The 23928-nt window shown below is 39.0% G+C and overlaps 1 protein-coding gene across 1 annotated transcript in view; it reads left to right on the top strand.

Moving 5' to 3' along the window:
- The window catches only part of LOC113407914 (LYR motif-containing protein 4-like), a 123977-nt gene extending 101354 nt beyond the window's left edge, over positions 1-22623 (top strand). Inside the window, exon 3 of the mRNA XM_026658822.1 lies at positions 22495-22623. Coding sequence (XP_026514607.1) covers positions 22495-22566 — 72 coding nt within the window. The 3' untranslated portion in view covers positions 22567-22623. The remainder of the gene's footprint in view (positions 1-22494) is intronic.
- The last annotated feature ends 1305 nt before the right edge of the window (positions 22624-23928 follow it).

The raw sequence follows: 23928 nt of genomic DNA, 5'->3' as shown, positions 1-23928 counted from the left end.
TCTCATTTTCAGTTGCAACCTGCTCTGCATCCGAAGAAGTGGGCTGTAGCCCACGAAAGCTTATGCTCTAATAAATTTGTTAGTCTTTAAGGTGCCACAAGTACTCCTGTTCTTTTAACCTGCTCTGGGAAATTCCAAGGCAGGTCTATAGTCTAGTGTGAGACTAAGGGCTGGTCTATACTTAGCCGCTAGTTCGGCGGCTGGAAATCGAACTTCCTGGTTCGATTTATCGCGTCTGGTCTGGACGCGATAAATCGAACCAGGAAGTGCTCGCCGTCGACTGCGGTACTCCAGCTCAACGAGAGGAGTACCGCGGAGTCGACGGGGGAGCCTGCCTGCCGCGTGTGGACCGCGTCTGAACCGCGGTAAGTTCGAAGTAAGGTATGTCGACTTCAGCTACGTTATTCACGTAGCTGAAGTTGCGTACCTTACTTCGACTTGGGGGGTTAGTGTAGACCAGGCCTAAGTATGGAAGGGTTGGGAAAACCAGTATAGTGAAGAGGGCAACCTTCATAAAAAGTCTTTCCCTGTGCTGTATTTCTCTCTGACACAAGCCCTCTTCTTTTACCCTCTGCTCTTCCAAAGAGAGGAAAGACTAATTAAACCAATCACTGAATGTTTCCCACCTACACTATCCAAAAGAACTCCTTGTACAGAATTAGCTCTAACCAGCTGTGCAAAACCCAACAATTTAATTGCAGCCAAAAAATTGAAGAAAAAGTGCTGTTATAGTTTATTCCAGTTACTCATGTTAATATAATTTATACCCTATATCCACATAAACACTGACATCTCCATGCTCAAAAGCTGGAGGATTTGCAAATAGTTATTTTTTCTCTCATTAAATTTTTTAATGTCCATGAAAAGAGCTGGGAAGACAGCACTGGAAAATGAAGTAATCTATGCATGGAACAGATATAGAACAGGACAAGTGTAAGTTTCCCTCAGTGAAGAATGGTCTAGTGGCTAGTTTGGTTCCTTGGGGCTAAGGACTCCAGGTTCATCCTCCATGCCTTCACCACAGGCTTCCTTTGTGATCTTAGGCAAGTCACTTAGTCTCTCTGTGCCTCAGTTTCCTCTCTGTAAAATGGAGATAATCTCTTCCTCACAAGGGTGTTGTGAGGACATTGCAGCTTGTGGGTTCATATGAGTACCGTAGATAGAAGATAGATAAATGCGCAGGTGCCACCTCCCTGACCTGGAGTGTCTCAGGAAGTGAGAAGACAGTTCAGTTTCCATGTTGATCAAGTCATTGGCCTCTGCTGAGGCTGCCAATAAAGCATGACAATTGTAGTAATGCTTTCTGAGATGTGGGCATGTGTCTTTGGGAACTGGACTGAGACCAGCAAAGTCATCTCACATCCTCCAGAATACGGTCATCATATGGTGACAACTTTTAGTCTTTAACCCCGGTCTGGTTTTGAACTGATGTCCTGAGTTCTACAGATGTATCTTCTTTTCATTAGTTCCTTGTTTGGGATTTTGAAGAATCTTACATATACAGATAACTTCTAGAAACCCCAGGCACTATTTTTTTCCTAATGGAAATTCCAAATATGACAGTCTTTAGTTCCAAAGGGGTAAATGAGGTTACCTGAGTCTGTGTCTGTCTGAGAACATGAAAGTAAGGATATGATCCGTTTTCCAAAGTTTTACTCTTTAGTTCTGCTTGAAGAGCACATTTTGGCTCATGTCATTTTTCAGAAATAGGATTTAGTAATATTAAAATGAGAGTGAAAGATGAGCAAAGAAAATCATCTCACATACATCATGCAAATCCAGATAAAGAAGAAAATTGTTCATGTGTGAATATGTAGGGACCAGATGACCAGGGCTTGTTAATCTGTTAGGGTTTTCACCGAAAAAAGAAGTCTGTTTTACACTGAAATTAAACTTGATTTCATTCCTAACATACTTGCAGATCAGCCAAATACTGTAGTAGCCACAACAGCAGTGATTTGATCTGAAAATATTTGAATGGAGACCCTTACAGACATAATTTTTTTTTAAAGATACAAATCTGTCAGAGTCTTCATGAGTTAACGCAAGCCTCAGCTTTGGAAACGGGAAGATGGCTAGAGTCTGTATTTTCTTAAGACAAACAATGCTAGTTCTTTTTTTTTCTTTTTCTAATTTAATTTTGTAATATGTCGAGAGAGAATTTGAATCTGCATTGGGAAAAGCCCAAACTTGTAATTAAATATGAAAGGGACGTTTGGTTTAGCAACATTACTCCAGAGAGAGAGAGAGTGACTGAAACTTTATAAGTAGTATTACGTTTTAAAATCCAATTTAATCTCTGGCTCTATCCAGGCCTCAACTTTTCTGAAGAAAGGAAAAAGGGGAGTTTCTAATGCCCTAGATTTTGGAAAAGCGTATATATTGTAGGAGGATTCTTGACTATTTTTTCTTTTAAACAAACTTTGAAAGTTTTTGTTACTCCTACATAGTGAGAAGCCTTTGTTGTGTGTCCTGGTAATAAATGGTAGTCTTGTTCTATAATAAAAGAGGCACAGATGATCACAGAGTAGAACAATGTGAAGTTTTAAATACATAACAAGCAGAAGATTTTTTTTAAGTGTATTTATTTAAAGAGATTCCATTATGGGTCTCTGTATCTTGCTCAGGATTTTATGCGTGTGCCCAAATTAATTTCTGGCAAACACACACATTTCTATAATAATTGATAGCTCATTGCATATCTTTGTCCTCAGAGTATGCCATCATCAATATTGACACAAAATGTTTCTTGTGAAATATTCTAGGGGCTTAGATGCCAGTCATGAAAGACAGAGAATGTGAATTTCTAGCAACAAATAATGGTTTCTTGGGCTACCTGGATTTTTTTCTTACCTTTTATGTATAGTGAGTTTGTCAGATAAGATTCAAGACAATTAAAATTAAATCTAAATGTTTCCTTCTTTTTTTTTTAAATAGATATTTCAGTTTAGTTATTAAATAATTACTTGCACCACCAGAAATAAAACTAGCAAACAGTTTCTTCTTGAAAGGAAATACGTTTGCCTTAAATATGCTTATACTAGTTTTATTTAGAAGCTGATTAAGTAAAGGCAACATGAACCTATCACGATTGTTGAGTCAGTAGCTTTCACATACCCCCTCCCTCCCACCCCCGGTTAATCATTTTGTTTAACCATATAGAAATCTAACAATTCTGTAGTGTATACAGTAGAACCTCAGAGTTAAGAACACCTCGGAAATGGAGGTTGTTCATAACTCTGAAATGTTTGTAACTCTGAACAAAACATTATGGCTGTTCTTTCAGAAGCTTACAACTGAACAGTGACTTAATACAGCTTGAAACTTTACTATGCAGAAGAAAAATGCTGCTTTCCCTTTATTTTTTTAGTAGTTTACATTTAACACAGTGTACTGTACTGTGTTTGCCTTTTTTTTTTTTTTTTTTTGGTCTCTGCTGCTGCCTAATTGTGTACTTCCGGTTCCAAATGAGGTATCTGGTTGACTGGTCAGTTCGTAACTCTGGTGTACGTAATTGTGAGGTTCTGCTGTACTCTATACACCTCTACCTCGATATAACGCTGTTCTCGGGAGCCAAAAAATCTTACCGCGTTATAGGTGAAACCACATTATATTGAACTTGCGTTGATCCACCGAAGTGAGCAGCCCCGCCCCCCGGAGCGCTATTTTACCGCATTATATCCGAATTCATGTTATATCAGGGTAGAGGTATATTTCTGTTACCTGTATGCTATTTATTGGATTATGGGTTTGATCCTTCAACAAGCTGAGTGCTTTCATCTCCCACTGACTTCAATAAGAAGTGAGTGTGCGAATATGTTGGAGGATTGCACCCAATATTATTTGTGTGCTGTTTGAGCTTTCATTCCACTTCTTATGTATTTGTGGGGTTTTGTTAAAAAAAAAATATTTTGTCTCACTGTACAGTTTTTTGTGTGTGTGATTGGGGGAGGGGATATACACAAGAACATGTTCTAAGTACTGTAATTATCTGCTGTGAAGAGCCATCAATATTAATGCCCCTCACTTCCTAAAAATGACGTGAAAATGAAATTAAAGTTTATTTTAATTCATATTGAATCAGAGAAGTCTGAATAAGCGTTGGATCATCAGAACTCCCATTGACTTCAATGACGGCAGGATTGGACCGTGATGATGAAGATATTTTATTACTGTCATAAACATGCTGCTATGCCTACCACATTTTTGAGGATAAACTAAATGTAATTGCTTTGTAGTCATCATAATCCATAAACTATGCCCAGATCTATTTGATGCAAGGCATTTTCAGATATTTCTTGTTGGAGTGGAAATAAAGCAGCATTTCTGGATGCGGAAGAAACAGTTATTAAACTTATTTTAAAGTCTTTTATTGTTTGGGATAATCAGATTGTCCTATGTGTTGTTGAATGGGGACACATTAAAACTTAAGGGGGATACGATGTTCTACAGTGAACAGTTCACATGTGGGTTCTGTGGAGACTTTCAAGGCCAGCTGTGTTTCATGAGTTGAGAAGGTTTGGGATAACCCCCAAAATGGGGTATTTTACAGATGTTTCCTGAAACTAGACAGGGATGAATATAAATATAAGGTATGCAGTAAAATTGAGGTAAGAGGAGAAATAAAACATAGTCATGAAAATGCCTTGGATGACAGTGACTCCACACAAATCATCATGCAGCCTGTTTTGCTGTGTGAATGGACTTCATAGCTCAGGTTTGCAGCCCTCACCAGCAATCAGATTCCTCCTTTTATCACATAGAAGGGAGTGAGGAAAAGGATAGAGAAATTGATCCTTCCAGTACACTGCATTTCTAATATCTGACTTCAAATAGAAATGTTGTCAAAAGAAAGTCTTTAAATTTTGAGTGCTATTCACTGTGAAAGTGCCAGTTCCTTTCAGATCCATAGTGGCTCACCGTATGTGAATGCCTTTTAGTGCTATGAAATGAGAGTGCTTTCTCTCTCTTCTCCAAAAGCATAAGCATATTTATTATTTATTTACACAAATCCCCAAAGACTGGATTTTGTTCAATGTTTCATTCCCAAATAGTCTGTCATAATTAATGATCTAGAGAGACATTACTTGGGGCTGAATCATTTTCCTGTTAGGATGCCAACTTCGGATGTGTATGTACTGTGACTGTATTTTCATATAGTATTCAACTAGTCACAGTGCAGAATACATTAGGATGTATTTTACAATATATACAAATGTATTATTTGAATAAAATGATGAATAGGCAAATTCACAAAAGCAAGGCATCCCCATTGTCATTCATTAATCTTGTTGTATTGGTATTCGAACACACAGGTTCTTCTGTATATAATTTATCTAGGCATTTACATTACACTCCTCAGTTTTATCTGAGTACCTGTTATACTGCATTCTTCATCGTGTTATCTGAGAGCTTGTAAAAGGTGCTACCTCCAGCCTCCTCCATATTTTGGAGGCACTCCATATTTTGTATAGTTTTTGCTATACCCTGCTGCACAGCCAAGTGATTATTTTGTTCCATATTTTATGTTCAATGGATTGAAGCCTACCGTAAGCTGCTCCCTTTTCCCAGATGGGATTGGTCACTTAGTGACAGCCTGCCTATAATGAGTTGTGGGTTTCTGAAGGAATCGAGCTGCTCTGTGAAGGCAGGCTTCACCCAGCTTCAGCTCTTACACTCTCTCATTTTTGAATGAAACATGCAAATAGGAACAAAGGAGAGAGATATGGAAAGTGAAGAAGGGATGAAGAGATCTTAAAGGGGCAACGTTTTCTCTGTAGATGGATCTTCTCCCTGTGCAGATGTGCATCAAATTTAAACTACTTATTCTTGCTGCTAAGGCCCAACTTCACTCAGTCCCTGTTTATATTTGACCTGCTTCCTGGTCTTGTTTTAAAGATTATCCTCCTTCACATCATCAATGGATGCCTCTTTTTCTCATAAGTGTAGTTTGACCTCTGTATTTTCGGGGGGCAGCACCAGTCAGGCCAACGGGCTGCACATGCCGGGGCAAATTCCATGCCTGTCCCAGGCTTGCAGTGGGGGGAGGGGAGGCGGGCAATGCCCCCCGCCCCATCCTTCCTCCAAACTGCACCCATGCTTTTTCTCCCTCCAGCAGGCAAACTCCAGAACCTCTGCCCTATGGCTGTCCTTTATGTTTTAAAGTATCTCCCAAAACCTATTTGTTAAGCCACCTCCCTTACCACATTCCATCTATCAGTTTTAGGATTTTTTTTTATAACTCCCATCACTGTAGTATCTAAGGATTTATGCCAAAAAGCCTACAAGATGTGAAGGAAGGAAATGTAACTAGCAAATAATAAGAATAAAGGAGCTGAACCATCGGGATTGACACATGCCTTTTGTGACCCTACAATCTTGTCTCCTTATCTCTCTGCTGCTCTTCTTTCTCTATTTCACCCTCATTTGTTGCATCATGTTAGATTTAATTTGGAGCAGAGGCCGTGTCTCTGTTTGTGAGGATGCTAGCACATTTCTGGGTGCTTAAAAAAGAAATACTTCTCCATTTCCAGCCTCTGTTTCTATGAAACAATCAATATTTCAGGGTAAAAGTCACTGATGTCCTAGTTCACTGTGTACAGATATTACATACGACTGTTCAGGTACAATAGTTGAGCGATTTATTTGTTGTTACCGCAAAAGGTCTGATTCAAGCATTAAATGGGTATTATGTAATTCAGCATCTGATTGCCTCATGAAGGTTATAGCTGCTTAGGTGTCCTGTATAACTACATAAATATAATACTTAGCACTTAAATAGCAAGTCTGGACTTGTTAGCCTGTTTACTTTCTTTTAGATCATTACATCTAGGAATTGGGAGAAAAACATATTGGAGTAGTTTTTTTTCATTATAGTTTGTCCTACCTCTTGCAGGAAAGCTTTAAACAGTTTTTTTTGGCTCCAAATGCCTGAATGTGCTTCTGGCAAGGAAGACAGCATTTGTAGCGCTCAGCCTCAGCTACTAAAAACCTACAAGAGTTCTATTCTAACTTCTCTGCTTCTGGCTCTCCTTCACTTCCGTTTCCATTCCCACAGAAACAGAAATGGAATCACCAGAAATGGGGAAAGGGTCTTCAAGATCATAAATGTTTCAAAAGTATTCTAATTCTACTAAATTGGCATAACTTATGTATGCAAATGCCCACTCACACCTCTTCTGATAACATTTGGTTTTAGCTCAGGGATGTTTTTCTTTGCTAAGCAAATAAAAACAAGTCTGTGTTTTTGAAACATATTTAACATCAACACAAACTGAAACTTGGCAAATCACTGAACAGTCTCTGCTGAACTTCTGGTTTGCTGCTTTTGGCCAAGTTAGTGTGTGTTAAACTTGATGTGTGTATCTTCTTTTTCACATCAGAAATGGATATTAGGTATTTAGAAAATTATTGCTTTCATCCAGTGAATACAGAATTACATTAAACAGACGAACAGAAATTGTGAGTAATATTCATTCTGAACATATATTTGTGCACAGTATATCTAATTTCAGGGAGGGAAAATAATACTTTGAATTATTACTTTTTATAAACAAATATGCAATGATAAAATCCATTGTCACATATGTTTTATATAAGCATTTGGCAAATACAGTCAAATAGGAGAGATACTGGGTATAGGTTATAAATAACTGTCTCTGGATCTTAAAAGTAAATAGATTATTCTGACGTGTCTTAGTAATTAGTTCATATATCAACTTTCATTGTACATTACTATTGTGTGTGAGAGAGAGAGAAGGAGAGAGATTTTTAATAAAAGAAAATTGGATTCTACATTAAATTTTGGGGGGGATAATCTTTTTTATAGGAATTTTTTTTATATGAGGCTTGGGGCCAAATTCACCAGTGCCATATGCAGGTGCAAGTGAACTGGCTTCAGAGTTTTCCCTTTCAATTAAGTTTAAATTGTGTGATTCTCTGATATAAATATCAGTTCTTTAATCATCTATGGAGTCTCCTACAACTAGCAGAATAGACAAACCTGATTTTTTTAATGTAAAAAAACGTAAAAATCTATTTTTAAATACACACATCATAAAGAGGCATAAAAGGACATAAATTAAATGACCTCAGATTCTAGTACCAAGAGGAGGCTATCCTGCTTTTCCCTCTCTTGCTGCACATTTACTATAGGGTTAAAAAGAAAAGGATTAAACGCTTTTGCATTTGAATGCAGAAAGAAGTGTTCTAATATGTTAAACCATCTGTTACTCATCAATTAATTTCAGCTCATCATCTGCAATTCATAGAAAAGATTGTTATCCCTCATGAGATGGCATTTTTCAGCAAAACAATTTCAGGAAATTGTTTTTAAAAATACAAAATCAGGAGAGCCAAAGGAAGTTATTTTCTTCTTCAAGTGCTTGCTCATGTCGATTCCATTCTAGGGGTACGCACTGATCTGCACAGTTGTAAGAGATTTTTGCTTTAGTGGTATCTGTAGGATCAGCTGTAGCGCCCTCTTGAGTGCCGTGCTCATGCGGCGGTGTATTAGATGCTGCCGGCTCTATGCCCTCTCAGTTCCTTCTTACTGCTGGTGACGGGTTCGTTGGAGCACCTTGTCTTGCATCGCAAGAATGTTAGTGGTTCTTACAGTCCATTGGTCTGTCTCCTTTGTTGTTAGTTGATAGGTACTTAGTGAAACCTTTAATTTAAGAGTTAGAGTAGTTGTTTAGGAGTAAAAGTCCCAGCTGGGACTTCACCTCGGAGCAGGACATGCCCCGTCCCCAGGCTTTAAGCCATGCTCATCGTGCAGCAGGCCAATACCCATTAGTCACCCCCACGAACAGTGGCGGATTTACTGTGAAACAAACTATGTGGTGGCACAGGGCCCCCAGTGATAGGGGGCCCCAGAATGCAGGACAAATCTGACAAATGACTGAATTTAATAAGCGTTGCAAGTCATAGCGGTCCAGGCTTTCTGCATTCTGCGAACTGTGCTCTAAATGTGATTTTTTGAAATAGTCTAGCAAAGAATTTTGCTTCGCCATTTTTTCGCTGTCTCGGCAATAGCATAACAGCAACTAAGGGAAATCGTCATTTGCCAAGCAAAGTCTGTCTGCCTGACCAACTATCCAATTGAACAAAAGCATCCTCCCCCGCACTTTGCAACAGTGCCCGTGATTTGTCACTAGTATGTAATGGTTCAAAATCCCATTTTTACAGATCCTGATAAAAATGCGGGATTAACTGCATTAAACCTAATTGGGTGGTCCCAGGCCCACCCCTGGCTACGCCCTTGCTCTTTCACACATTTTTAATCTACCTAAAATCAAAGTCAGTTTTTTTAGCAGTAATGAAGCGACACAATGAGTCTGGCAGTCAAAAAGACAAAGAAGACAAAACTAAGCAAAAAGACAGTTTGTCACTGATTTTAAAAAGCTTGAAGTATTGAATAGTGGACATTCATCACAAAGCAAGGAAACATCTGAATTATCTGATCACTTGCTGACTTGTGGGGATACCACAACGACGGCAAAAGTTGAACAAGTGGACTCCGAAGTGACATTGGAACTACAAAATATTGGTAATTTTGTCAAAGTAAGGGAAGAAACCTACCCTGAAGACATTGCATTATGGCCAAAATTTGTTTAATTGGATATGATAGAATATTTCTTATTAAATAAACCGAAAAATGTAGGTAATATGGAAAATTTGAGAAAAGAGTATGAGGTTGCAGGACGAAAGCAATTTAAAGATCTTCATGAGTCCTGTTTTCTGCAGATGCAGAAAAATGGTACAACAGAAGTTGAGAATTTGGTTGATTTTTTTCAGAAACCATTAAGGCAGTCTATTGTTATGTTTGCAAATTATTCCCTGACCATAGTAAAGGAAAACAAACATTCGTCTATGGGCACTCTAATTGGAGAAATGTTGCAAGACATGTTGCTGATCATGAAACTTCCAAAGCTCATATTAATGCTATGTGTAAGTTCGTTCAAAGGTGTAAATTATCTGGAAGAATTGATTCTGTGTTATAGGCTCAGTAAAGGAGTGTTCTTATTGGAGGAAAGTGCTGAGACATGTTGTTGCCATGGTCAAACTGCTGTCTTCTTTGGGACTACCTGTAAGAAGACATAAGTCATTGTCAAATCAAAAAGGTAATTTTTTAACCGACCTTGAATATTTTAGTGAATTTGACGATTTTCTCAAAGAACATTTGAAAAATTATCAGTATTCTGGCTCAGAGACGACCAACTTTTTAACGCACCTAACCTATGATGAATTCATCACTATAATGGCAGAGCAGGTCAGAAACCAATTCACTGATGAAGTAAAGGATGCCAAGTACTATTCCGTAATAGGTGATTCAACACCAGATGTGAGCCATTTAGAACAATTAACATTAATTTTAAGATATGTGACAGGCAATGGTGAAGTTGTAGAGCAATTTCTTTGTTTTGTCCCGCTAAAATTCCACACTTCTGAATGTCTAGAGACAACTGTTTTAGAAATTATTACAAATTTAGGTTTGGACATCCAAAGTTGTCGTGGGCAAAGCTTTGATAATGCCACAAATACGGCAGGAAAATATTCAGGTCTACAGGCAAGACTGAGCAATGCAAGCACCTCTGCTTTATTCATACCATTTTCCAGCCATTCCTTAAATTTAATCTGCAATGCTGCAGCCGAATCTTGTGCGGGATCTACATGTTTTTTTTACTTAGTTCAAAACGTGTATGCCTTTTTTCAGTTTCCACGCATCGGTGGAGTATGCTACAATCACGCTTGGAGCAGACAAATTAAAAAACATTTGACAGTCAAAAGAATTTGTGACACCAGGTGGTCTGCTCGTGCAGATGCTGTTTTGGCTTTGAAAATGAGCTATGATGATATTAAAAAAAACCTTATTAGACTTAGCCACATCAAATTCTGAAAAACGGCGTGCGAAAACTGAAGCAAAATCCGTAGCAGAAAAGTTTGAAAAGTATGATATTGCTGTTTTTACTCTTTTGTGGAACTGTTTACTTCAAAGAATTAATGCCATCAGCAAATTGCTGCAAAAGGTTGATACAAATTTATTGAATGCTGCACAATTGTTAGCTTCAGTTAAAAGTTTTGTCATGGAAGTTCGAAATGACTATAGCTCGGTGGAAGCAGAGGCACTAACATTAACAGAAAATATAGGTTTCTTTGATATATCTGGTGAGAAGCGTAAAAAAAGCAGGAAGTTATTTTTTTGGTGAAACTAGAGACAATGAAATCAATTGAAAAGGGAAAGAGAAGATCATTGTTGAGACCGTCACTGTTATTTGTGACACAATAATAGTGCAATTGCAGAGTAGAGGTGAATCTCTAAAGAAAACTGTTGATTTATTTTGCGTCTTTTTTGACAGAAGTATGGACAAAAATGCAAAAAGTCGCTACAGTAAGAAATTAAGTGAATTCGACCAAGAGAACATAGACACAAATCTTTTTGAAGATGAAGTGAAACATTTAATTCATTTTATTGAAAATGATGAGGTCTGTGCTTCAAGATCACCAGTTGATTTGTACAGACTTTTACTTGACGGTTTGCAGTCAATCTTTTCAAATGTAGAAACCATTCTGAAAATATTTTTAATGATACCTGTCACAAATGCTTCTGGTGAACCTTCTTTTTCTGTATTGAAACAAGTTAAAAATTATTTGCGAAATACAGTGAGTCAGGAGCATTTGACAAGTTCGGCAATATTGACAATTGAAAGTGCCTCTTTACAAAATATTACTTACGATGACTTACATGACGATTTTGTAAAGAAAAAGTGTAGAAACAAAGATATCTGAATTTTTTATTTTTTTTTTCAAATTGAATAAGTTTCTTCAGAGGAAGTTAACTTTTATTTTTCCATTCATGTGTCATCTATACTTTTTATTTGTACACATTTTTCACGTTAGCATAATGTAAATACAAGCTTTCATCCAGACCATAAGTTCTCAAACTGTGGTCCAAGAACTCCATTCAGGTGGACCAAGGAAAGTTTATTAAGAATTTTTTTAATAAAGCGCTCTTATCCAAAGCACTTTACAATAGTTAGCTAATGGTACAAACAACATTTGGAAAGATCACTAAGTGGCCCTCAACAATTTTCAAGTGGTCTGTGAAAAAAAAGTTAGAGTACAAAAACAATCAAGGTACCTCACTTTATTTTCATTTACTTCATATTACTTATAATATAGGAGGAGGATGAAGAAAAAAAATGAAAAACAGGGGAGGGAGAGAGTGTTCTTTTTCTTAGCTGGGTCCTGGGGAGGGGTGGGCAAAAATGAAGCTGTGCACAGGGCCCCACTAACACTAAATCCGCCACTGCCCACGAGAGCTGTTTGCGGGAGTCCATAGAAAGGACAAATGCAAGATCTGCAGAAACTTTCACCCTTGAACTCAGAAGGAGCAGGATATCCTCTTGGGGATCCTCCTCATGGAGGCTGCGCTTCATCCTGCCTCGGAGCCCTCTCGATCAGACTCCACACCCAGCACCTCTGCGGCAGCGCGCAACAAATCACTGGCACCAGAACCCACATGGCAGCGTTCCCCCTCTGTGGTGCCTAAGAAGCTAGTTGAAGTCAACAGGCCCATCGGCACCACAGAAAAAGGGGGCTTCAGGCAAAGGACCTGTGTCAGGCCACATGCCTTCCCCAGAGCTGCCTGGGAGTACTGCTGCAGTCGGACCCCCTAGCCCAGCCAGGGATCCTCCTCCAACTCCTGGGAGCAGTATGAGGTCCCAGCCCCTAGTAGAGTCATCTTTGCCCGAAGCGGACCCGGCGGCCAAAGGGCAAGTAGGCCGACCAGCACTGAAGATGCTAAGCCGGGCGATGGACCTGGCCAAGGCGCTAGACGTCAGGAGGGCGCTAGCCTTCTACATTGAAAGGGCCAAGCCATTCTGCAAGTTGGCGCAATTGTTCGTCATGGTGGCCGACAGGATGAAAGGTTGTCCAGTGTCCACTCAAAGAATTTATTGTTGGATCACTGCCTGCATTCACTGCTGTTACGATCAGGCAAGGGTGCTACCTCCAGCGATTGTAACGACCCAGTAAACCAGGGCGCAAGCCTCCTCGGCAGCTTTCCTAGCCCAAATGGCTATCCAGGTCATCTGTAGGGTGGCCATACATCCGCCCCATACGTTCATGTCCCATTATGTACTTGTCCCGAGTCTGCTGGGTGATGCTGGCTTCAGTAGAGCATTACTGCAAGCTGCTAGACTGTGAACTCCGAGCCCACCTCTGAGGATACTGCTTGTGAGTCACCTAGAATGGAATCGACATGAGCAAGCACTTAAAGAATTAAAAACGGTTACCTACTTTTTCGTAACTGTTCTTCAAGATGTTTTGCTCATGTCCATTCCATTACCCATCGTCCTATCCATCTGTTGGAGTTGCCAGCAAGAAGGAACTGAGGGGGCATAGAGTCGGCGGTGCCTAATATACTAACACATGAGCACGGCATTCAAGAGTGCGCTACAGCCGACCCTACGGATACCGCTAAGGCAAAAATCTCCGACTGTGTACCTGGGTGCGCATACACCTAGAATGGAATGGACATGAGCAACACATCTTGAAGAACAACAGTTACGAAAAGGTAGGTAACCGTTTTTTCTTATGGCATTGCTCATATTTCTACATTGTTCTGCTCCTGTCCTCATTTATATGTTAGTTGTCTTGACTAATAAAATGACCCAGAGTTGATAATTCATGTATTTCCCTTCCCTGTCTGCCCTTCCCTCTACTTGCCTGTGCTTGAGAAATAGCCATGTTTGAACATAACTGTAATAAGTGCCTATTGTAATAAGGTTCCTTTTTTGCCTGTGTGGACAGAAAGGAAACATTCTAACTATGTCTGGGAGCTATTTTTTAAAATGCAATTTGTTTATTAATTAAGTAAAATATATAGCAAATGTACCCATATGTCACAGATTCGATTACTTGCATTATTCCATAAGCAAATGGTTAGTTGCTTGGGGTGAGTTGATGTTGGGTTTTGGTTTTAAATTCCAGACATGCTATCTACAGTAAATTTTAATATTCAAACCACGTATGAATAACAAGAAGTAACATTTACAGGGAGAGAAACTTAATGGTTATTTCAAGTTATTTGATAGTCTTTGCTTTATTTTTCTTAATTTTAACAATACAGTTTTAAAATGCTGTCTTATAAGGGAGTTTGGGGGAAAGGGGCTCCTTACCAGCAGTAGCTTGTTTTCCAAAAATATTGGCTCCACAGAGCCCTGCTGTAGGTGCTGGACACATAGTCATGTGGCCACAGAACCTTTTTGAGCAGTAGTTACCAGCTGGGGGTAAAATACATGTCCCTCAAGTCCAGCGGTCTGTAGACCAAGGGATTTAAATACCGTGCTTTCTTTAATGGTCTGTTAATTCCTCACTCTCAATCTGTTGGCGGAGTCATGGAACCAACCTTTCCTTTTCACATTCATGTTAGTTTTACATGTAGTTGTTTAGTTGTAAATAGTCCATGGGTAGTTTAATAGTTATAGTATAAACTCAAAAGTCTTTGTTTATTGTTTGCAATATCTGTTTCTGGGTCACTTTCAAAGTTGGCAGATCTGCTTGGGAAAATGCCAAATGTTCCTCTTACATCGCTATGATCCTCACATCAGCGAAGAATGAAAAATGCCTTCCATGTGTTAGGGAAGGGCACTTAGCCCAAGGCTGTGAAGCCTTCAAGGCTTTGCCAAAAGGGCCCAGAAGAATTGAAAGACACTTCTCCCACACCATCTCCTCCATAGGGCTCTGGTAGTGCATGAGTTTGTATGCTTTCTCCCAGGAAGATCTCTCCACACATCAGTAATGTGGCCAGTAAGCCCCTCTCAGTAGCAAACCCTGATACAAAATCCCAAACTGAAAAGGGCTAATGAACCCTATACATACATGCTCTTAATGCTGTTAGCTAGCTCTCCCTCCTGTTTATTGAATCCTCATATCCTTTCCACGAAGGGTTCCCTCTAAGTCTGGATGTCCTGTTTGTGTCCCCAGAGCTTATTATTTCCCTTAACTTTCTATAGCAGTGCTGGTAACATCCAGAAACTGATGAGTCCCTCTCTCACTGTCTTAAACAGGAGCAAAACATCTTTGAGTGCATTAGCATTAATTTAGCTGGGGACGGGATGGAAAATAAAGAGCGCTGGGGGAGCTCTATGGGCATTAATGATGCTGCAGGCAGGGAGATAGGCAATAAAAGAAATTAATCAGTGGGGAAAAGATATTTTCTTGTACTCCATTAAGTTTCCCAGGTACGGCTCTCAAAGGTGTGATTTTGCTCTGAAAAGTGACTAAAAATGGCACTGTGCAGTTCTGTGTTTGTCAGCAAACTCAGCGGTTTACATAAAAATACACTCAGCTTACAAGTGAGATGTCTAATTTCCAACTCTGCAGTTTTGTCTCAAATCTGAGAGTCAAGCTGGGTTTTTTTCTTCTCTCATATCACCACCAATAAGATAGATTCTACAGTCCAAGTTATATTATCTGTGACACTAGTGACATTTTGCACAATTATTTCCTAAGTTCCAATCAGTTACAACTCTAATGAACAATAGAATCCAGTTCACTCTCAGCTGTGTTGGCTCTACAGAACTAAGAGAGTAAAAATGTTGTAATTACTAAAGTTAATGGACATTTTGAATATACACAGGACTGTTGAGTAAGGTGCCATTTTTAAAGTAGTCACTTTTCAGAGAATTGCACTGTAAAGTGACTTTGGCAAAATTGGAATTAGAACCGTAACCATCTGACTTTCAGGTCCACAGTCTCACTAAACAAAAAATCTCTTCCTTGGAGTGGGTAGAGTTAAGGATATTGTTGGCACCTTAAACAGGTTTTCTGAATTTCTAGTTTTCAGAGTATTAAAAACCACAGCATTCTACTAATGTTGTTTTCAGTGACAATATATTTTTATACTTAACTCTGTTTTAAGAGACTTTTCTTCTAGAATTCTATTATTTTTGAGAAAAATTTATCCTACTAAACCTTTTTTTATAGCTGTGAAACATTCCACACTAGGTCCTCCTCTTATCATTGCAGCCAGCTGTGATTGAGGGAGAGATCAGTGTTCAAGTGAACCAGGAATAGTAAGAAAGTTTCTTGGTTTTTTTCTGCTACACCCAAATGATCTGTGAATGGTTTGGGAGTTATAGGAAGGAGAGATTCAATCAATTCTTACTATTCAGCAACTTTCTTTCCTTTTCTTACTGTCAATTTTGCCCATTGATAAAAGTCCATTTTACCCTAGCCCCATACTACTTACGTTACAGCACTTGCCAAATCTGCTGGTGTGGGGGGAAAATCAAGTATGGTTTCATACTATCTTATATCTGATCTATCCTGTCAGGGACTATATCTTGCATGTGCAAGGGAAAGAACTTGATGCTGTAGATATTTTTCATCTCTAACTACTGTGGTCATCCTTACTGATTTTGTTTTTTCATTGATTAAACTGTTTCAAGATAATATATCCCTCACACAAACTAACTACAAATATTTGGGGAGAAGGATAAAATAATCCTGTGTAATCACACTGAATGGTGGCCCAGTTCTATATTGTAAACTGTTTGGGTAGAGAGGCTGTCATCATACTTGTTGATAAAGTGCATAGCACATTATTGGCACTATATAAATATTTAAACATCAAGTAATTCATTCAGATCTGAAGTGTATCTCTACCATCACTTTGGTCTTCTATTCCCACAGATACTTTCATAAATGTTTTTTATTCTATAACTTTTCTTGGAGGACTAAAGTGTAAATTATACCACCAGTTATACAAAGGGTAAGAAAAAAAAAACTGAAGGGAGGTTTGTGGAGCAAATGGTTGGATTTTCTAGGCAAACATCGCTTGTGGTAAATGAACTGTGATGAAAATACTGTGACATTGACCTCTGTACATTGGCTTCCAGCCATTTACCAAAAGAGTAAATGTCTCATTGTGTATAAACTACAAACATGCTTGGTGAAGAAAGAGCTCAGTAAATAGCCATTTAACTCTTGCATGCTTTGTGAGAATCAGTGTGCGGTAATAACATAACACTAGTAAAACATTTTCATTAGAATCGGCGCCAACAGAATATCTTTGTAGAAGAAGTTATTGGGACCTTAGGAATTAATGAATTAAAACTGATATGTTTAAACACTCTCTTGCAGTCCTGCGAATATATTGGTGGGGGGAGGAGGGAGCATCTTAATTTTTCAGCAAGTATAAAAGGAATTTGTGTCTGTTCTGTCTAAAGTGTATGTGATCAGGGGTGTACAAAGTTTTAATCATCTTATTGGAAGTTCAAGGCTAACAGTGGTTGAAGAACTGAGGTTTAGAAGTTTAACCTAAAATATTCTGAAATAAATTCTGGAACCACAAGAAAATCATACAAAGTGCAGGCAGATTATTGAAGATGCAGTGGCATAGTGTTTAGGGCTGAGTGCACACTAAAATGTGTGTCTGTGTACATTTATTGGGAAAATGAGTCAACGTGTATGTCTTAAATGGAGATTTTCATATATCCAATTCAGCCATTCCAACAGTGGATAACATAACCTCTTACCACAGGTGAACAGAAAAGAACTACATTTTTGACATTCTCCTCCTGCAAAGAAGCCTGCCCTGCCTGAACACACTACTTCACTTCCAGGCTCTAGCAGGTAGAAGAGCTCTGCTTAGCAGAAATATTGTTTTTTAACTTTTTAGTGAATTTTTTTTAAGCTTTAATTTATTAGCTTTCCTTATTCCCCAAGAGAGTAGAAGGGGAATATTGAATCTTAGGTCATGTATACATTGGGTATTTTCCTGAGTTGCTAGCCACCAGAATAGCACCACCAGTATGAATCCCTAGTGTAAGCAAAGGAAGCCACAACATGCCACAGTGGCACTCCTCTGGGGTGCCAGTGAAAATCACAACTTCCCATCTCTACATAAGAGGTTTTCACCAGTGCAGTTACATGCACGGCTGGCCAGTGAGTGCTGGAAACAGAATATGCTCCACATGGCCAAGACCTTAGATGTTTGCCTGACTCAGTAGTCAGACGCTCAACCTCCCCTGCCTCTTCCTTTGAAACAAAGGAAAAACTTCAGTTCAGGTTTCAGCCTTGGGACATCGCCATCCAGGGTTGTACAAAGATCTTGACAAAGTCCTCTAATAAAATGAGGGAGGAGGAGGGCCTGGTATCCAAATATAAGACACATGCAGAAGAGGAATTAACCTTTTTGAGAGGGAAAAAAACAAACTTTGCCTTGTATATAATAAGAGCCTTTAAATCCATGACAGCATCCACAGATTATTTTTAAAATGCAGTGCACAGTTTTAGATATGAGTTCAGAGAGACAGCAAATCTCATCTCAAAACCAGAACAGAAAATGAGTGATCTGTTGACAGTTTAAAAAGTAAGTTGTAATGGCTGAACCTGTGACCAAGCTATAATGAGAAATTCTTCTCCAGTTTATTTAACTAACCTCAAAAACATCTATTGTAGATTTGGCTGGGATTTAACAGTCCATTCTCTCTTCCCCTTCCCCCACCTCCAAGTGATACAAACACAAATGTTAATATTTAAAGCTCCCCAGACCGCTACTTTAAAACCAAACATCTCTTACAAAGCTGAATTGAACCATCTGGTAGAAGTCACTGACATAGCAGTAAGTGCTGCCTCTTGAAAACCTGATTCAGCAAAGTGGAGGGAAGGCTGAAGTTAGTGGGGGGATTTGTGTCAACTGAGGAGGCCTCCAAAGCTGAAATTGCAGCATGGATCAGCTGGGAATTCATCCCCCTTGCTTTTCTTCATGGCAGGATGAAATCTCCATTCCCCCAAATTGACGTAAGTAAGAAAACAGATTCTTTATACTGTCCTAGAACTTTAAAATTCCCGTTGTGCAAGGTGACAAGGTAGGTGAGATAATATCTTTCATTGGACCAACTTTGTTGGACTGCCTGTTGTGCAGGATAGCTGCCAATGAACAACATTGAGTTCATGTAGAAAGGACTCTCCTTTCTTCCAGGACAGATATGTTAGTTGCAAAACATTTTTTTTAAGGCTTGTTAGGTATTTAATTTCATGCTGATAAGCACATTGTAAATCAGCAGGAGCTGCCAAAAAACAGGCCACTTAGTTGAGAGCCTAAATATAGATTTCAGAGCCTAATTTTAGACCCCTCAAGTATGAACATTTTGGCCTAAAATATTCAACTACATTAATTTAGTTAAATGTCATGGCATGGTTTATAATATAGCAATAATTACTACTCTGCAGCCTGCCACATAACCCACATGTTGCGTGGTCTGCCTGATATAAGTTACATTTGTTAGGGGTCTATACTTTTTTTTTTCTTTTTGTGAAATAATATGGCTTTTCCAAAATTGCGTAATCGGTTTCTCTTTTCATATACTCTATATACCACATCTATTCCCTGTTAATCAGTGTTGTTCATGGGCTTTTGTTGACTTAATTCTGTATGCTAAGGGAGTGGAATGTTTGCTGGCAAGAAATGCTGCTATTCCTTTAAGAACGACACATTAATCTTCCCTTCAGTGAATAGTCAGTCTAAAATCCAGTGCTTTACAAGTTTCAGACCAGGCTATTTATCAAGAGGAGACTGTTCATTTTTCAGAAGGGCAACATGTATGCAAAGATGCATTTGTGACAGTATGGGGAGTGGATAGCAAAATATAACTTAATAGCTGCTAGCTTTTTCTTTTTTAAGTAAGCTAATACAAGTTTAAAACATTGAACTTTGACTTTTATATTGCTCTCTAGATTCATGCTGCATTGAGGCACTGTCACAAGTAATGCAGTCAATTGTACTTTGTAATATATCAGATTCTATGTAATACCCTCTACATAGGTGTAAATAGTTTATATAAATTATGCCATCTTTTTCGTCCTACTTCAGTAACCACAAGCTGAGCTGTTTTTTTTTTCCTACGTTAATAGTTCAGTGGGAGCTAATGGGTGTCCTGTCTTATGAAAACCAGGACACTTATTTAGTTGGCTGAATATGGATTTAGAAGCCAAACTTTAAACTCCTTTTAAAAAGAATCTTGGCCTCTGCTGCTTTCTTTAGCCTGAACTTCCTCTTCCTCTATCCCTTAACTGTTCTGTATGTCAGTTGGTTGCTACCCTCTGTCCCACTGGTGGCTGTGATTCACTGGGACTGTATGCAGAGTTTATAAAGCAAGCTCAAAGGTAATTAACACATAAAATAATAGGGAGAAAGTTTATTATTTGGATTACTGTAGCGGCTAGGAGTCCTATTCGTGGACCATGAACCCACTGTGCTAGGTGCTGTACAGACACACCCTGCACCCAAAGAGCTTACAGTCTAAGAATGAGACAAGACAACATATGGATGCAGACATACTGGATAGTACAAGGAAACAATCAAACAATATTGACAGGCAGTGGTCTCGGTATACCAACAGCCTAATTGTGTAGGCACCATGGGGTTTGAAGGAGGATAATGTTAGCTTTGCTAATTTGGGGGAGGGGGTGGAAGGGGGGGCTCCTTCCAAACATAAGGGGCAGCATGGGAGAAAGCAAAGCTGCTTGTTCAAGAATTTAACAAGTGGGTGATGGAGGCTGGCACTCTGGGCCAGTCACAGGTGACATCTCAGTAGTGAATGAGAGATGATAGGGAGGGGTGGGGATAGGCCATGAAGGGCCTTGAAAGTGATGACAAGTAGCTTGTGTTTGATGCAATAGAGAAGAGGGGTCAGTGGAGTGATGCAAAGGAGTCAAAGCGACAGGCTAGGAAAATGATCATTGCAGCAACTTTTGTAATGGATATAAGCAGGGCATGGTTGCATTTGTCATTTGGATAGGGAAGGCTGTATTTTAGAGATGTTACGCAGACAGAATCAACAAGATTTAGACATAGTCTGGAAGTGAGGACCCAGAGAGAGGTCCTAGTCAAAGATGACACCCAGGTTACTGGCCTGAGTGACAGGCAAGATGGTAGTGTTGTCTGTTGTGTTAGAGGAAAGAGGAAGCAGAGAAGAACTAGGGGGGATAATTAAGAGCTCGGTTTTAGCCATGTGGAGCTTGAGCTGACCACTAGACATCCATATGGAGATGTCAGAGGAATAGGCCAAGATTTTATTTTGGACAGGACGAGAGAGAGAAAGATCTGTGAGTTGTCAGTATAGAGAAAATAGTTGAATTTGTGTTTATGGATAAGATCACCAAGAGATAATGGCAGAGGGAGAAGAGAAAGGGAACCCAGGACAGAGCCCTGCGGAATCACACAAAGTTGAAGGAGGGACAGTCCTCCCCAGGACACACTGAATGATTAGAGAGGTAGGAGAACTAAAAAAGAACAAAATCACAGAAACCAAGGGAGGATGAGATTTCAAGATGATGACCATGGATGACTGTGTCAGAGGTGGCAGACAAGTTAAGGAGGATGAGGATGGAGAACTGGTTCTGAGATTTGGCTAGGAAGAGGTAATTGGAGACTTTGGCTAAAGTGATTTCAGTGGAGTGCAAGGGGTGGAGGATGGATTGGAGAGAGTCTAGGATGGAATTAGAGGAGAACTACTCCAAGCAGTGATTGTAAACAGCACATTCAATGAGCTTAGAGATGAAAAGGAGATGGGGTTGTAGTTAGAGAAGCAAATGGGGTCAAGGAGTGTTTTTTTTCAGATGAGAGAAATTAAACTGTGCTTGTATTGAGTGGGAAAAGCTAGAGGAGAGGGGGAGGTTATGGAGAACAGTAAGGGAGGAGATGAGAGTGGGTGCGAGGGAGATCAGGGGATGGGATTGGATGGGGTCACTGGGAATAGGGAGCAATCAGGAAGGAGCAGGTAGAGCTGGTGGGAATACTAGAGGGATGATGTTAACAAGGATGGGGGAAAGAGGAGGAGGAGGACGGATGCTATGTTGCAGAAGAGGGGTGTGGTGAGAGCTATGGGTGAGTGGTAGATGGATAAAGTCCCCCCAACCTCCGAAAATCAATTTAGCATTGTCTGTAATGTTTTACTACTTAACTATAAAGCACAGAGATCCTGGGTATGAATAGCATGTTATGAACAAGAAGCTATTTCTACCCATTATATGTTACTGATGTACAAATTGTGCAGGGGACCCTATCCCCCTCAACTAATTTTAAGGCAAATTAATTTGTGAATACCAAAGGGATAAACAAACAACTACTGTGCATTAGTCTCCACCCAAAAAAATTTTTATAATGTTCCCTTCTATTTGTCTAAGTATATTTTGCATTTCCTTTCTCTGTAGTTAATTGTGTGTATATATATATATGTATGCATATCTTTTTCCTTACATTGTCAGTACTGTGTTGAGAATTTAAGTATGTGGCCGTTTTATACATTATCATTTTTTGCTGGCTGGGTTGAGGCTGACGAACAATGTTGCGGAAAGAATACAGACTGCCTACTTTCACTTTTGTTCTCAGTTGTGCATTTTTACTTCCCTTACAGAGCTGAAGCAATGCCCCATTGGCCCTCTAAGCCTGTCATTTCTGAAATATTTTTTGTTTTATTTCAGGTTACCATTGGTCAACTCTATTCAACCCAGAAACTTGTTATTGAGAGTCCAGAAAACACAGAGATAATCTGATCATCTAGCACCGTTGGACCATCCTCAGCATTCTGTAGTGCTGCACATCCAACATAGCATTTGAAAAACTTATCTGTCTAGTAAAAGATAAAGCTTTTGAGATGCTCAGTTTTGGCAACCAAAACAGTCTAGAATTTCTCTTCTCATGGTTCATGCACTAAAATGTACTGCTAAGCCTACAATAGTGTGTAATGTATTCCTAATATCCGGGTTGCTAGTATTTCATGTGTAATGAGACTGTTTCTTGGCCTTATTTGACAATAAAATTCCATGAACCGAATACTTGTAATGAGATATTTTCTTCTCCCAGTGATCTTGCTAACTTACCTGGCTTATAAAGGATACCAATTATGTTTCAACCAATGATACAATTGTTTAAAATTACTTTTTACATTGAGCCCCAGTTAATATAGAAATACGCAGCCTACAGTGAATAAACTAAATAGCTGAATTTGTATGGACCTGGTGTGGGTAAATTCGTGTTAAATAATTTATTCATTAAAGCCATGTGAAATTTGACAGAGGCCTTTAAGTACAACAAAGATATTTTGTTATATCCTGGACCTCAACACCTACAAATATCAAAGGTTAGACTGTGTGTTTTCATTTAAAACCAGTCTCATCTCACTTCTCAGTTAATAGCGCTCAGTAATAGAATTTTAGCCTCATGTTACTGAGACTTCAGAACTTTTAAAATAAAATTTCATCACTGTTTCTTATTTTAATATACTAAACTGCAACTGGCAATATAAAGGAACAAAGTATATTTTGCTATACAAAAATTTTGTATATTACCCTCATTACAGATACTTGGAAAGTTAGATAATTGAGTGTGAATGGTGAGGTTGGTATATTTAATTCAGAATTCATACAAATATTTTCTAATTTCTGTTGAGTGTGCAAGTTTCTACACGCTGGCTCAGTCTCTCATGCCTGTTTTGCAGGGACTATCTCTAGAGGCTGAAGGCAGTTCAGTCTTGATGCCCATTCAGTAGTAGATCCAGTGAAACTCCCAAAGTGGTTGCTTATTGCATTCTATTCACCTTCACTTACTTACAGTAATGCCACAAAAAAAGTAATTTTTAAAAACATCCATTTTTTAAACTGAATAAATATAGCCAATAGCAAACAGACATTTCTAAAGCTTTCTGTAATTATTTATGGGCCTCATTCAATGCACACATTGAGTAGCATATTGAAAGAAGTGGGGTTTCTTAAGAGATTCTCCTAAGCCAACAACTCAGTAGCTTCACCTTAAGATTCCCCTTTCTTGCAATGTTCCTGTGCGCTACAAGAGAGAAAATTCCTGAACTGCTTTAAAATGCCCTTTTTTTTTTTAAATTTATTTGAAAAGTAAATTAC

The sequence above is a fragment of the Terrapene carolina genome, unplaced genomic scaffold (genome assembly GCF_002925995.2).
Source record: "Terrapene carolina triunguis isolate 2854851 unplaced genomic scaffold, T_m_triunguis-2.0 Scaffold55, whole genome shotgun sequence".
Lineage (NCBI taxonomy): Eukaryota > Metazoa > Chordata > Testudines > Emydidae > Terrapene > Terrapene triunguis.
This window is presented reverse-complemented; position numbering and strand designations above follow the sequence as displayed.